Source organism: Scardinius erythrophthalmus (genome assembly GCF_964197995.2).
Source record: "Scardinius erythrophthalmus genome assembly, chromosome: 24".
Taxonomy (NCBI): Eukaryota; Metazoa; Chordata; class Actinopteri; order Cypriniformes; family Leuciscidae; genus Scardinius; species Scardinius erythrophthalmus.
This window is the reverse complement of record NC_138244.1, coordinates 10,345,458-10,361,465: the sequence shown is the minus strand read 5'-3', so window position 1 is coordinate 10,361,465 and position 16,008 is coordinate 10,345,458. Positions and strand designations below refer to the sequence as shown.

General features: G+C 38.2%; 1 protein-coding gene across 8 annotated transcripts in view; it reads right to left on the bottom strand.

Annotated features, from left to right (window-relative positions):
* Positions 1-321: 321 nt before the first annotated feature.
* Positions 322-16,008, bottom strand: part of akap13 (A-kinase anchoring protein 13) — a 94,123-nt gene continuing 78,436 nt past the window's right edge. For 4 of the 8 annotated variants that reach the window (XM_081356761.1, XM_081356762.1, XM_081356767.1 and 1 more), the window contains 16 exons: positions 15,794-15,940; positions 15,411-15,658; positions 15,171-15,296; positions 14,895-15,012; positions 14,557-14,808; positions 13,508-13,584; positions 13,095-13,276; positions 12,783-12,883; positions 12,259-12,435; positions 9,908-10,054; positions 9,723-9,793; positions 8,013-8,057; positions 7,802-7,852; positions 6,329-6,802; positions 4,961-5,273; positions 322-2,883 (listed from right to left, as the gene is read on the bottom strand). In XM_081356761.1, the coding sequence (XP_081212887.1) occupies positions 2,825-2,883; positions 4,961-5,273; positions 6,329-6,802; positions 7,802-7,852; positions 8,013-8,057; positions 9,723-9,793; positions 9,908-10,054; positions 12,259-12,435; positions 12,783-12,883; positions 13,095-13,276; positions 13,508-13,584; positions 14,557-14,808; positions 14,895-15,012; positions 15,171-15,296; positions 15,411-15,658; positions 15,794-15,940 (2,588 nt within the window). In that variant the 3' untranslated portion in view covers positions 322-2,824. The remainder of the gene's footprint in view (positions 2,884-4,960; positions 5,274-6,328; positions 6,803-7,801; positions 7,853-8,012; positions 8,058-9,722; positions 9,794-9,907; positions 10,055-12,258; positions 12,436-12,782; positions 12,884-13,094; positions 13,277-13,507; positions 13,585-14,556; positions 14,809-14,894; positions 15,013-15,170; positions 15,297-15,410; positions 15,659-15,793; positions 15,941-16,008) is intronic. The other 4 variants (XM_081356764.1, XM_081356765.1, XM_081356763.1 and 1 more) reach the window with 3 other exon arrangements.

The window sequence follows — 16,008 nt, the reverse complement described above, 5'->3', positions numbered from 1 at the left end:
ACCGCTGAACCCAAAGCACGACAAAGACAAACGCATTCATGTTGGTGTCCGACGCTGAGAAACCTTGAGCTGGACCGGACAGGAGGAAGAGAAACTAGCAACAGGTGGTCCAATGAAGCATGCCTTCTGAACGAACACAGACGTACAGACATAGGCTACAAACAAATAGATAGACAGACAAATAGATAGCAGACAGATAGATGGAATTAACTACAGTTAAATAGATTTTATATGTTATGTAATGTAATGTAATTATTAATATATAGGTATTCAATCCCATAGAGAACCCTCAACAGAGAAAAAAAAAATAGACAAGCACACATACAAGTACAATAGTTATTTATTAAGATTCTTTTTAAATGTACATTTTTCATGTCTCCAACACAGAGAATGCTGATAAATAAAGCTAGTTATAAAAAGCTTTAAAATCAGAGCACAAAAAAATCCATAATTAATACTTTTACCATTTTTTTACATTACAGATATTTACAAAATGTGTGGTATATTTTGCCCCCTTTTTACACAAAATTTGATAAGAAATTACGGTACCTCTTGGTACCCACGGACCTAATGAGGCTAGACGCCATGTTTAATTTTTCGTGAATACGAGGCTGTGAGGGATAACGTTACAGTGTTTAATTTTTCTCAAAACATGATTCCTGTTTTTTTTTTATTATTATTCATTTTATATACTGTCAGCTTAACAATGAACTTAATTTGTGAAAGATGACAATTAAATATAGCGTCTAGAAAGTCCACCGCGTGAACTAAGCAGACGTTTGATTTGCACTAAAGAGACGATTTGGATTGTTTAGAGCGTTTCTAATGCAACCAATATATCAAATCAGCGAAAACACTTCCGAGTAGCTAGTAGCCTAATCAATGTGCTAGTAATAATTCATCTTGAATTATACGTTTCCCTGAAGGAGGATTTGGCGATGAAAAGGAACTGACAAATACTGCAGGGCTAATGGAATATGTAAGGCAAGTTAAAGAATATAATAATCAGCTTCGAGTATCCACACTCGCCAGTATTGCTCAGTTATCTGACAAAACCATAGGACAAAACAAGGCAATGCGTTTGTTGAGTCTGAAGTGTTGCTCACGCTTCAGTTGGGAGTGGGACAAAAGAAATGATAGAGGAACATCGCCATAGCGCCCTCTGTTGGTTAAGGCATTTCAATTCTCAGTTTAGCACCATAACAGCATGCAGAATGTCCGCCTCAGCAGCCACATTTCCTTTGTGGGAATATGCTGACTGATCAAAAAAATCTCTCGGATGTATGAATTAAATCCCAAGAGGTCACTGGTATAACTGATCGATAAATGAATCATGAGACATTCATCACTAATGCATTATAGAGGCGTGTTAGGTAGAAGTTTAATAGCAAGAAACTAAAAACAGAGCAGAAAGCTTAAATTAACACTTTTATCTGCACAATTTCCCCTTTCTTAAAATATTTCCTTATGTTCAACAAGAACGTTTAGCCTGGCCAGCAGGCGAAGGCTTTTTGACTGGCTAAAATCTAGCGATTAGAGGGTACAAACCAGGCGTTTAATACACAAACACAATGTATATATTCATACTTTTACCACATTGGCCTTTCAAATCCAACATTTCTGGCTTGAAATTGAGCGTCGAACTGTTACTGGCTAATGTAACTTTAATTTGTTAGCCTACATACTGTAAAGCTGATTCCCTCATCTTGTTTAATTCGTGTTTAATAACAGTAAAAGAAAAATACTGCAGTTGAAAACACCCGCTCTTTTGGTAGCTTACGTGAAAGTTTGGTTGAACAAATTTACATGACATTCATATGGTACAGTAAAAGATTATCAAATAAAACCTCGCAGGTACAAAGGAGGCCGTTTACCAGTTAAGTGGAGCTGATCGATTGTCTCGTTTTAAAGCCAGCCATTTTTTTTCCCACTTGACATGTGCTTATAAAGTGCTAAGGATTAAAATTGCATTGAGGTTTACAAGAAAAAAAGAAGAAGAAAAATCTGTGGGGTCTGTGTAGCCTTTAGTCACAACAAAACTGTCTTTTCAGTGAAACACATTTTCATATACTCCTTCAGTCATTTAGGGATGGAAACGTGATTAACAAAACCAATAAATTAAAACAAAAACAGCATTTCTTTACGGCAATACGCTCTTTTGCACTTTCATTTCTGGTGTGCTCACTAAAACATTTTCATATGCATCCCTTTTATTCATAAAAGGCATTTTGCGACCTTTTAAAAGAAGTAAAACCTTATGACTGTATTAAAAAGTCCAAGTCTGGTCCAAAAGACTTGTTTCGGCTTGTCAGCTGAAAGTATACATTAGTGAGGCACATAGTAACGTGACGGGGGTGAAAGGAGGAGGATGGAAACATGTAGAAACTTAGTCACTGCATTGCAAACTGGCATTTGAGTTCACTCACTTTGATTATTAGTATCTTCATTAGTCAAATGTCCTTCAGAGAGCTTTCAGAGTTGACTTTAACGGCCGATGAAAAGCCAGCTGTCTCCCAGCGTGACGCCACTCGCCGTTAGAAATCTTTTTCGTTTTCACAGGAAGTCCGTGTGTGGAAAAAGTGCCTTATCCGACATGCGCTGTTCCCCGCTTGCGTTCATAGGTGAGTGTGAGGGATGGAAGGCACTGTGCAGTACGCTGGCTGCTGAAAATCAGGTCACAGGAAACTTCCTGTCCAGGCCTGACGCCCATCAAGACCACAGGTATGTGCTTCTAACTCTGGTTTACAAGTCCACAACCAGAGACCGGCAGTCCTGCATGGAGGCGTTGTGGGATAGAGGAAGAGAAGATGAAGAGGGGGCCGAATCAGCAGAAAAAGATCTCGCCGTCCGGGGTCGTGCCTGGAACCACAGTGCTCGGAGAATCTGCAAAGACACCAAAACGCCATCACTTTGGAGCACTTTGGACAACATGAAGATCGCATTTGCAACACATCGAGCTTGCGTAATGTGTCAAGTGAAAAGCAATACTCAGTGGGATAATTACTGTATAGTGTAGGGTGGGAGTTTATTTTATGCATTGTAAAAAGCTGATATATAAAGGGAAAGGTTTAGTCAGCTGGTCAACTGATTATATATTATCCTGTTTAAATGGGTCATCGGATGCCCATTTTCCACAAGTTGGATTCTTTAGGGTCTTCATGTAAAGTTTGTAATATACTTTAGTTAAAATTCCTCAATGGTTGTGCAAAACAACACCCTTTTTACCTCCTCAAAAACAGCTCTGTTCACAGCGACCCGTTTTGGTGCACGTCTCTTTAAATGATAATGAGCAACTGCTCACCCCACCCCTCTTCAATGGGGCGTGTTGACACAAGACATGTAAAGTGCTGCCTTGGCTGACAGTATAGAGCTGGTAAGTCCGCTAACCCCACTGGACCTCTAGGTTGAAAAATCGTCAATGCAAGTGAATGGGAGAAAATAATTATTTTCTGGTCCCGTTTGAATTGTGCCATGAATGTGAACATATGTTGTCTGTGAATATTTAATATAATTTTTCGTGTAAAGAATGCTACAATTTAGCGGGTAGAAGTTTGATACGGTTAGATTTTGTGTGAGAGCACTTTGTGGACGCGTTTGAAACGTCACCACCACTCGCACACGGCTCTAGCTCACGGATCCCGCTAAACATGGCTGTGTCTTTGGTGCACTTCACCGCCTTCTTTCAGGGAGAGGACAAAATCGTTGAGGTTGGTGAAAACCACGGGTAAGTCAACTTTATGGGGTGACGTCACATAGGCGACATGTAGTCTTTCTCGTTATGTCTTTTCCACAACTGCTAGCCGAAGAATCATACCATATACTGTCAAATTCGTAACATGAAAAATTCTATAAAAAATTCACAGACAACATATGTTCACATTCATGGCACAATTCAAACGGAACCAGAAAATAATTATTTTCTCCCATTCACTTGCATTGACGATTTTTCAGCCTAGAGGTCCACTTGGGGTTTTACGGATGGGCGGGACTTACCAGCTCTATACAAATGGCTGAGGGCGGAAATATGTTAATATGAGACAGTCCGTCAGTGGTCGTGGGTGGAGCATGAGTAATATGACATTATATTGCATTATATATATATAAAAAAAAAGGAGTGAATGGATTTTTTTTATTGTATGGTGGTTGTGTCCAAACACCATTTACCATTTATATGCAAACACCATATAAAAGTGAATTTTGCATCCGATGACCCCTTTAATTCATGGTTTTGTGTCAAATAAATAATAGTATAATAATAATAATAATAATAAATATAGCTGCGAGCAGCGATTACGGGCCCAAGCCGGTGGCACCGCAACCCCGGTGCCTTTATTTACCGCCGGCTTGGGCCCTCCATCGCTGCTCGCAGCTATATTTATATATATATATATATATATATATATATATATATATATATATATATATATATATATATACATACATACATACATACACACACATACATATATATGTGTATATATATATATATATATATATATATATATATATATATATATATATATATATATATTATTGTTCAAAAGTTTGGGGTCAGTAAGATTTTTAATGTTTTTAGGAGAAGTCTCTAAATATAAATAAATAAATATTAAATAATCTTTTAAAAAAAAATTAAATCTTACATTTCTAGAAAGAAAAATAACATTTATATAAAATTAAATTAAAAATACATTTATTAAACAACAAAAAACAAAACAAAAAGGAATCTTCATACAAACAATGAATAAATAAACAAAATATTTGATAAAAATTATTGAAACTATTTTTGGTAGTTTTTTTCCCTACTATGGAAGTCAATGGGTTCCATCAACTGTCTGGTTACCAACATTCTTCAAAATATCTTCTTTAGTGTTCAACAGAACAAAGAAACTCATACAGGTTTGAGGGTGAGTAAATGTGAACAACATGAGGGTGAGTAAATGTTGGATTTGTGTGACTCTACCTGCAGTCTGGCTCTGCTGCCCTTTTCCCTTCTTCTTTTTCTTGTCCTTCTTCTCCTTGGACTTGGCCAGCTGTAGCAGGCGGCCGGGGATCTGGCTCTGCGCCTCGCTGTTCTGGCCTTTCTGGCTTGAATTGGAAGAAAATGGATTGAGGTTCTTCCCTTTGCGTTTGGAGTCCATGCGGGACAGGAAGTCTCTGCCAGACGGGGAGGAGGAGAGCTCCACCTCTGAGGGGTCGCGGTCCAGTGAACCAGTGCTCTGGAACTTTGAAGAGTCCTCGGACGTGGTGGAGGGGGTCCGGTTCTTCCTCAGCGCCTGCAAGCAGAACAATTTAAAAACGGTATTTGGTAACAGGAAATTATTGTTTAAACCAGAACAAATGGAAGAAAACTACCTCTTTCTAGCCAAAGCGGAAGAAAAGTTACTCTGACTGATATTAGGTTTAAAATCATTTTGAGGTTCAAGGAAAAAGGAACTATATGTAAGATGAAGATCAAGCTAAAAACAAGATGGTACAATTACATAATGTGCAGGCCTTTTGTTTTCAAATAATTACAACGTGGAAAAGATTAATGATTTTTCTCAATGAATCAATGTTGCATAGTGAAAGTGTACTATACATTCACAGAATAGTGACTTACAAGTGCATCTTCAACATATTTCCATTCAGATTATATAGAAAACTTAAACGCTGATGAATCCTTATAAATATATATAATGATTGGGGACTGAAGCTTCAAAAAGTATCATAAAACATCTGACTCAAAGGAATGATTGAAATATGAATATGAATCGTGAGATGAGTCGTGAACATGCTAAAGTAAGACACATGGCAGATTTTAAGCAAATAATGACTCTTAAAAAGCGTGTGACTTCAGAAGAATTGGAATATACACTAGTGTTTTAAAGAAATAATACTTTTATTCCACAAGGATGCATTAAATTGATCAAAAGTGAGCATCATTACTCTATTGTCACATGATCCTTCAGAAATCATTCTTATCTAATTTCTCAATCTTATCAATGCTGAAAACAGCTGAATAGAACATTAATAGAAAGTTCAAAAGAACAGACTATTTGAAATATAAATCTTTTGTAGCATAACAAATGTCTGTACTGTGAAAATTCAGTTTTGCGTCACAGGACTAAATTATTCACACGTATTCAACTATTAAACAGTTATTTGAAATAGTACTGTTACTGATTTTTCCCCTATCAAATAAAGACTTCCTTTGAAAATCATTTGAACGGTAGTGTAGTGCACATCATAGACAACTTTTATGAGGCCCCAGTTCTCATTCATTACAATTACACTGACCAGGATATTATGAACGACATGAGGGTGAGTAAATAATACACGCTCGCCTCACCTCAGTTTGTCTGATCTGCTCGGCCTCTCTCTGCACTTGCTCTCGTTCTCTCTCCAGTTTCTTCTGGCTGTCCCTGAGCCGGGCCAGGTCTCTCTGATACTCCTCTTTTTTACTCTGCAGGTCTTGCTTCTCCTCATCCAGCTGCTTGGATCTCCTCTGCACCTCTTCCTCTTGGCTCTGCAGCTGCGCCTCCCTCTGGGTCAGTTCCCGCTCGCGCGCCTCCCACTCCTTTTCCCTGCGCTTCCTCTCCTCCGCGTGGGCAGCCTGTTGCTTCTGGAGGCTGGCGACCTCCTGCCGCTGCTTCTCCAGGCTCCGCTGTTTCTCCTGCTCGATCAGAGAGCTGGGCCGTGACGAGGAGGAGGAAGAGGAGGAGGTAGAGGAGGAGACGGATGGGTGACGTGAAGAGGGCTGGGGGCGTTCGTTTAGGCTGTGCCGCTGGTCCTCGATGAAGGTGTCTTGCTGGACGACAACCGCCTATGTTGGAGGTGAGAAAAGCAAGAGTTAAAAAGTGTTTGAAATTACCCTTCAAGAGCTTCAAATGAGAATATTAAAGGGACAGTTCACCCAGAATTGAAAATTATCCCATGATTTATTCACCCTCAAGCCATCCTAGGTGAACAGACATTCTTCTTTCAGACGAATACAATCAGAGTTATATGAAAAAATGTCCTGGCTCTTCCAAGCTTGATAATGGCAGTGGATTGCAACAAACAGATTGAAGCTCAAAAACGTGCATCCATCCATCGTAAACGAACTCCAAACGGCTCCTGAGGGTTAATAAAGGCCTTCTTGAAGCGAAGCGATGAGTTTGTGTAAGAAATATCCAGCCAAATGCAATCTACCTGCACCTAAAGCGCTACTTATGACGTCGCAAGTAGCGTAGTGCATCATGGCGTAGCGTAAATATCAGCAGTACGTCGCATAAATATGAATATTTATCTTACACATCTCATCGCTTCACTTCAAAACCCTTTATTAACCCTCAGGAGCTGTTTGGAGTTCGTTTACGATGGATGGATGCACGTTTTTGAGCTTCAATCTGTTGGTTGCAATCCACTGCCATTATAAAACTTGGAAGAGCCAAGACATTTTTTAACATAACTCTGATTGTATTCTTCATAAACACCTAAGACGGCTTTAGGGTGAGTAAATCATAGGGTAATTTTCATTTTAAAGTGGACTACTTCTTTAAGGTGCTAAATCCGAATTCAGATGAAATAGGCCCCATATCTAGTGGCCACAAAGCACCTGTCCCGGAAAAAGGTTGATAATCACCCACTTAAGGTCAGCTGTGGGTCAAATCTATCAGAGTGCTTCTTAATACATAATAATGCACTCTGCTTGATTACAAGCCCGCTAAATAAACCCCTGCATTTGTAAATTTCTTTTCCTTCTGTCATGCTGGGGATGAGAGCTGCTGGCCTGAACAGAGCAGAGCGTGAAATAACAAGACAAAAAAAGAGAATGAGTCACCTGTAATGTGCTCAGCAGGTCATGAAGATGAGCGACGCTCTGAAGAACCTGCTGTGGGAGGATAAAAGGATTGAGAAAACCAAAGCAGTCACATCTATTTAAACTGAGATGCAGACAGTTAGTCATTTTTTTTGTTCCATAATTTAGATATTTAAATATACTGTAATAGTATACAATGTGTCCTGAGCTGTTTTCAAACAGAAAAGCTTACCTCGTTGTTCCTCTTGAGGAGCAGCAGGGGGTTGGTGTTGCTTGCCTGTGGGAGAGAGGGCCAGTCACAGGGTCAGGACGATACTGTACATAAATTAATAATCAGCTATCCACGTGCTCATGGACAGGGCACTGCAGGCCCCTGCCGGATATAAGAGTCTGTGATGACGGGTCACATTAATCTGCTGCTGGAGGGCAGATGACAGTCTTCATGTGTCCTCATTATCAAGTTACTATAGAGTTATGTTCTACGATGAGTGTGTGTGTAAACCTACAGGTCATCTTAGGTAATGAACATATATTCTAATGCTCAGCACTTAATGGCTTGAGCATATGGTGATGCACTGATGACTAAACATGAATCAGGTTGTTAATGGAAATACATCCTAGAACCACTTGAAAGAGCTTTTTATATAATGTACTTATAAAACGTGTAATTATTATATAACATTTAATTTTTGTCATTTATATTTCTTAATTATATATATATATATATATATATATATATATATATATATATATATATATATATATAATATATATATATATATATATATATATATATATATATATATATATATATATATATATATATATATATATATATATATATATATATATATATATATATATATAAATAAATATATATATATATATATATATATATATATATATATATATATATATATATATATATATATATATATATATATATATATATATAAAAGTATTTGAACACCCTGCTATTTTGCAAGTTCTCCCACTTGTTTTTCTGCACATGGGACAGGGCGACTGCACTGTAATAAGGAGAGGATGACCGGGGCCATGTATTGCGAGATTTTGGGGAACAACCTCCTTCCCTCAGTTAGAGCATTGAAGATGGGTCGAGGCTGGGTCTTAATGACCCGAAGCACACAGCCAGGATAACCAAAGAGTGGCTCTGTAAGAAGCATATCAAGGTTCTGGCGTGGCTTAGCCAGTCTCCAGACCTAAACCCAATAGAGAATCTTTGGAGGGAGCTCAAACTCCGTGTTTCTCAGCGACAGCCCAGAAACCTGACTGATCTAGAGAAGATCTGTGTGGAGGAGTGGGCCAAAATCCCTCCTGCAGTGTGTGCAAACCTGGTGAAAAACTACAGGAAACGTTTGACCTCTGTAATTGCAAACAAAGGCTACTGTACCAAATATTAACATTGATTTTCTCAGGTGTTCAAATACTTATTTGCAGCTGTATCATACAAATAAATAGTTAAAAAATCATACATTGTGATTTCTGGATTTTTTTTTTAGATTATGTCTCTCACAGTGGACATGCACCTACGATGACAATTTCAGACCCCTCGATGATTTCTCCCGAGTGGGAGAACTTGCAAAATAGCAGGGTGTTCAAAGACTTATTTTCCTCACTGTACATATATATAGCCTATAAACATATACACACATATATATACACACACACACACACACACACACACATATACATATATTCATACATACATATACATTATATATACACATATATTCATATATTCATACATACACACATACACACACACACACACATACATTCACACATACATACATACATACATACATACATACATACATACATATATGTGCTCTAAAAATATTTTTTTCTTTTTTTTTCCCATCACAATATTTTTTATACACACATAGTTTCAAATTGTTGCCTGGCTTGACCCTGTTTGTACCTTCTTTAGAACGCTGTCTGACTCAGTCCTGCGGAGCTCTGCGGAATCTTCCGTCTCCTCTCTGTCTCCATCTGCAGGAGATCAAACAAATATACAATCAGTCTTTCCTGGAACAAATGAGTGTCAACACAAAAATGCACTCTCACACACACTCCCACGTTTACTCACGTGGAAAACACACCCACCTTTACTCTTTGAAATGTTCATCTGGTGGCTATCAAAACCTCCAAAGGTTTCCGCCCGTCGTGGCAAAGTCACGGGCCCCGCTGTACATACGCCCTCCTGCACCGCCCCTCCAAGACTGTCGTTCACCAGAACCTGTAATGTCTCAACTGCAGAAAGAAGATTTCGGGGGTTTTGTGAACAACCTGATGCTTCAAGAAAAATCAAACACAAACTCGTAGCTCACAAAAAGCTGAGAGGATACAGTAATCAATACTCTTTCCAGTTCTTGACCTGCAAAATTAAAGCAATCCATTATCTGTTCCTGCCCTGCAGAATCAGATCAGCCTTACGTATCGATTCCGGCAATGTCCACATTCTCCTAATGAATACTCCTACTATATGTATGAACTAAGACAAGCACTATCTATCATTCCCACATTCAAAGCCAATGTGTCTTCTCAGCACTTTGAACATATCAGTACACTCTAAAACGCAGTGCAGGAACATCATTTATTTAGTTTCCATTGTTGCTTGCTTGCTTTGTGGAAAGTAAAGTTCCGTGTTCAGTACGAGATAATATCATAATGTCGATTACCAATGAAAATAATGTGTCCCTCAGTATTGAACTAAATCAGTCAGAATGCAGTAAGGCACTTTCAATGGAAGTACATTTTAGACTGCATATTTAAAGCATATTTATATTTATGCATATATATATTTTTAAAGCATTACCATGAATTATTCCTTTAAGAATGTAAGGGCCTGTTTTACACCTGGTCACTTTGTGCATTTTCTCTGATCGGATAGCTATCTGATTGTGAAAAAAAAAAAAAAACAGGTGTAAATGCCCTCTGAAATACTTTCTGGACAGATTTAAATCCGATCACTCAAACCACTTCAGAAGATGGCTTGAGACGCACGCATTCCAAACGAAACTGGACAAGTGTAAATGAATCTGGTTGTTGAAGCCACATATGTACATTTTACTCCTTACAAAGTAGTAAAAAACTGGCGTCACATCCTGAAGCTCAAAACATGGTAACCTCCATTAAAAATAGAGAGACTAAATGATCATACCAGTGCTGATGCTGATTAACAAATCAGATAGCTATCCGATCAGTAAAAAAGCATTAGCGACCAGGTATAAACAGGCCCTAATTTGTGTTTCACTAACAGCAATTTTTATTTTCAAACAGGTTTCCCCAATCACTTCCCCACTGCTAAAGGTCAGCACAAAGCCCCGCCCCCAAACTCACACCATTGGCTGCACCACTGTTGCTATGCTAGGCTGGTCGGAATGTGCAAACAACACAGCAATGTTTTAATAGCACCACAGAGCCATAGAACTCTGGGGAGTAAACTAGTAAATGGCTTACTTGCTCCGAACATTGATTTAAATTTTTAAAAAGTTAAATTAATATTGAGAAAACAATTTGCTACATTTATATAGTGCTTTTCCTCACACTCAGTTTTCTCAACCACTACCAGTGTGCTGCATTCATCTATATTTTAACATCAGGATAAAACATATTTGCTAAAAAAAAAAGAAAAAGAAAAAAAGCTGTAAATAATAAACCATAATGTTTGCAATAATTTATTGTGTTTTATTATTTTCACGATTCCTTTAAAAAGACCATAGTGAAAATGCTTATATTTGTATTTCTAGTAATTTGACCAATTGGTATTAATTTGCTTATTTGTATTTAAAAGTAAAAAAAATAAACTTCATCTTTGCTAAAACAAATAATATATATATTTGAGCTGTAGATAATAAATAATTTTAGCAAGTATTTAATGAGTTTTATTAAAAACTAGTACCTGCTACAAGCACAGCCAGTACTGAAGTATCCCTGAGACTGTGACGCTCACAAATTGAATGTGATTTGTATTAAGAAAGCTTGTGTAACTGGCCAGGGAACATACGCACAGGCTGTACTATAAGGTGATGCAACATATTGCTAACACCCTCGAGTTCAGTGAGTCATTTAAGAACCAAATTATGTTCTACATTTCAGCCCTCTAAGATTGCAATATTCATAAAAAACATATTCCCCATGTATCCACAGTTTACTAGCTGCCATATGTTTGTAAGACGACCACAGTGTTTTTTCCGACTTGTATAATAAGCATTATATAACTGTAAAAAAGTATTTTCATGATTTATCATCACAACTTTTCATCTTTTGTCAATTCAACATAGATAATTAATGTGGCTCAGATAACAATGTTTTGAATTTCTATTTATTAAACCAATCTACTTTATTGTATTAACCCAATTATTTAATTTCAATGAACTCAAAATTAAGGCCACCAGGTAACTTACTTTAAGTTAAGCCAACAATATTTTTTTTTTACGGTGTAGTTGTCTCACCTTCCTTCAGAGCCTCGTTCATGATTGGTTCCCCCTTGGTGATGTCATCGGGCGTGGCCCTGAAGAGCATTCTGTTGTGGAGGCCGGTCTCGTCGGGTACGTCACACATGTCCCTGAACAACTTCACTTTCTCCTCCAGTAAATTCAAGATTTGCTCATCCTTCTTGTGCAGCTGATCTGTAAAGACAGTTGTTCATTTTAGGATGAGCAACCACAGATTCACTTCATCATTCATTTTGGGAGCAAATAGCAGTTTACACTCCTCTGAACCATTGAATTTTCATGGGTTTTTCAGTCATTCTATTCACCACATTGTTTTGTTAAATTGTAAACAGACTGCACTCATAAAGAGCAATTTCTTGTCAATTAAATATTATACAATGAAATTCTGTATTCAATAGTATTTCAGATTATAGTATTTCAGATTTCTAGAAAAGTCCATTCAATTAAGACTTTCAATTGGAAAGAATGTCATGGCGAAAAAATAACTAAAAATAAAAATAAAGGAAGATGGAATTCTGTACCTCTCAACTCCTTGACTTTGATTTCGTGAAGTCTTCTGTCCTCTTCGTTTTCACTAGGCACACCTTCATCATCATCTCGCTCCCTGGAGGAAATTGAGAGTCTGTAAAGAAAGACTACCAGCTCTCACAAATTGTGAAGTTTAAAGTGTCTTTAGTCACAATTATTTTATGCTAAGCAAAAAATTATTTTTACTTATCATTTACATTATTTTATCTCAATAAATTAAACATAAAACCCCAAAACAGTGCAAATAAATAAATAAATATCTCAAATATCAAATATTGGTGTACAGTATATATTCAAAGACTCACATTGACTGCATAGCCTCTTGAATTAGCTGCATCCACGTGTTCCTCTCCTCTTTGGAGCTTGCATACACCTCTACCATCTCAGGCTTCTCAATGCCGGCCGTGATGAGGAACAGACCTTTCTCCTCATTGGCTACTTCCCTCAAGATGAGTTTCTGCAGAGAGATGACGGTGGAGCGCTGGTCCTGAGAGTGAAGAACAAGATGATGAGATGAGAGTAGAAAACCATAGTGAGGTCATAGGCCACAATAAGAAAGTGCCAAAGACCTTGATACGGCAATGTTCCAATTAAAACCAGCACTGACAGAGCAGCAGAGACATTACACAATACTAGTTTGTTTGGATCAGCATCCAAACAACAAAGTGTAAAGTAAATATGTATTAATGATGAACACTGTTCTGGGAGTTAAACATACCAAAGAGGCGAATATGTACTTCTGATCTTTCTCCTGCAGGAACACAATCACATCCTTCAGCAGCAGAGCCTGGACATCTGGAGAAGAACACATCAGATTAAAAAACAGGTCATGTTTGTGTTAGTGTGGGTGTGTGTTTCTGTGGTGATAGACATGACTGCGTTCTGTCAGTGAAATGTCAAGGTTTTTTAATATTTTTTCTGTATTTTGAACTGAATAACTAGACTGAATAAGTCTAGTAAATGTGAATAAAATGTGAATAAAATGTGAATGTAAATCTAGCCATCACAAATGTAGGTGGTTTCCAGGGCGTTGTTAGTAAGATGTAAAGGTGTTCTGAATGGTTTTAAGCTTGTTGTTTCTATTCTGCTGTTCCTAAAGTGTTGTGGATAGTTTCTAGGGTGTTGCCATGTGGTTGCTATGGTATTGAGAGTTAGTGCTAGGGTGTTATGTAGTTGCTAAAGTGTATGGGTAGTTTTTAGCATGTAGCTGTTTGTTACATGGTTGCCAAGGTGGTGTGATTGGTTTCCAGGGCATTAATAGGCGGTTTCTAAGGTGTTCTGAGTTTTTATTTAGTGTGTTGTTATTGTTATGTGATTGCTAAAGTCTCGAAGGTGGTTGCCAGGTGGTTGTTAATCATATGGTAATGTGTATAGCTTGTTTTGGTTCTGCGTTTGTTGTTACCAGAGTGTTGCCATGTGGTTGCTAATGTGTTCCAAGTGGTTTTTAACATGTTTCTGTTGTTATGTGGTTACCATGGTGTTGCGAGTGGTCGCCAGTGCATTGCTATGTGGTTGCCAAGGTGTTCTGAGAGTATTTTAGCATGTTGTTGTTGTATGTAATTGCTGGGGCATTGTAGGTGGTTGCCAGGGTGTTGCTAAGGTGTTATGAGTGGATTTTATCATGTTGTTCCTGTTATGTAGTTGCTAGGGTGTTGTAGGTGGTTGCCAAGGTGTTGCTATGTGGCTGCAGTGTTCTAAGTGGTTTCTAACTTCTTTTTATCTGCTGATATATTAGTTCACCAATGAACCCATTGCACTGGTTCTCACCCTTTAGCCTGCCGGCTGTATTCTTGAGCTGTAGCGACCCGTCGTGAATTAACTTCTGCCCACGTAACAGATCCTCTCTGGCAAACATCTGCCCGCTTTTCATTCTCATGATGGACTTGCTGTCCGTCCGGCTGTACACTTCCTTTAGCTTCTTTTTCTTCTCATGCTCATTCACTTTATTGTCAACAGCAGCAATCACCTCCTTTAGCAACCTCAGGCTTTGGCTTATGTCTGCATGGTCCTCCTCATTTTCTGTCATGAAACATGAAACAATATTACCTGGAGCACCACAAATAAGGGTATTAAAATAGCCTATTTACTATAGTAAGTAGTTGTACCTTTCGTGTGCTGCAGTATTCTCTGTAGTAACACAGGATACTTTGTGATTCTTTGTGTGACTAACAATATACACTCAGGAATGCTTAGCCGTCGGACAGCAGGGCTGCTCATCTTTTTCTGGAAAATAGAAACAGATGTAAAACATGGGAGCGGTTCCATTTTAGAGTCTTGAGAAAGAAACAAAAGAAGGGATAGATTAAACGATTTCGACTACTTTTAGAAACATTTTTGTCTATTTGAGAAATGTGCATAGGCAAAATAATTTGAGATGCTACCTTGATGAAAGCTTGAAAACGTTTGTCTTTGGTGTGAAGCTCCTTGTAGAAGTTCACAGCTTCATTGTGTCTGCTGCAGAACTTCCCATAGACTTTCTTCATTCTGTCGGCACTGGAACCCGAGAACTACGGAGGTATAAAGAGTGGAAAAATTGTACGTTACTTGTACTAAATGCTCCAGACATTACAAATCAATGCCTTTCTACAGATGCTCCACCACAGGTTTGAGCCTGATCCTACCTGAGAGACCAGAATGTCGCCAATCTTTTGGATAACAAAGCCGCCCTCTTCATGGCTCCCTGACTCTTTCTTCCTTTCGAGCAGGTGTGAGAAGAACTGTGTGTGCAGGTCCAGAACTTCTTCTAACATGGGAAACATCTTCTCTACAGTCTGGACTTCCAATTGAACCTCTCTCAGTAGTCCTTTACTGTAAACATCAGCCATGATCTTCAAGGTCCTCACGTGGTGCATTTCAGTCTGGATGAGCTCTGATAATGAAAGGGGGAAGAAACTTTACCACATGACCTTACAAGTGTGTTAATGACCTTGTGAATTTGTCCATTTCTCACAAGGTTTGAAAGTGAAAGCAGAAGCTTCTTGGGAGGGTCTGCTGTTATTCTTACCGTAGATGACATCTTGCCTCTTGATAACATCCTTTTTAAGTGGTTTCAGGAATTTCTTGTCTACCGTAAAGCTCCAAGAATCTGCCTCCAGCTCTTTGGTGTCAGCTTCAAATTCTCCCATCAACTGATTGTCCATCATCTCTGTACCTGCCGTACAAATTTATTATGAATAACCTTACTGTAAATATTCAATAACTTGACTGGACTCAAGACGG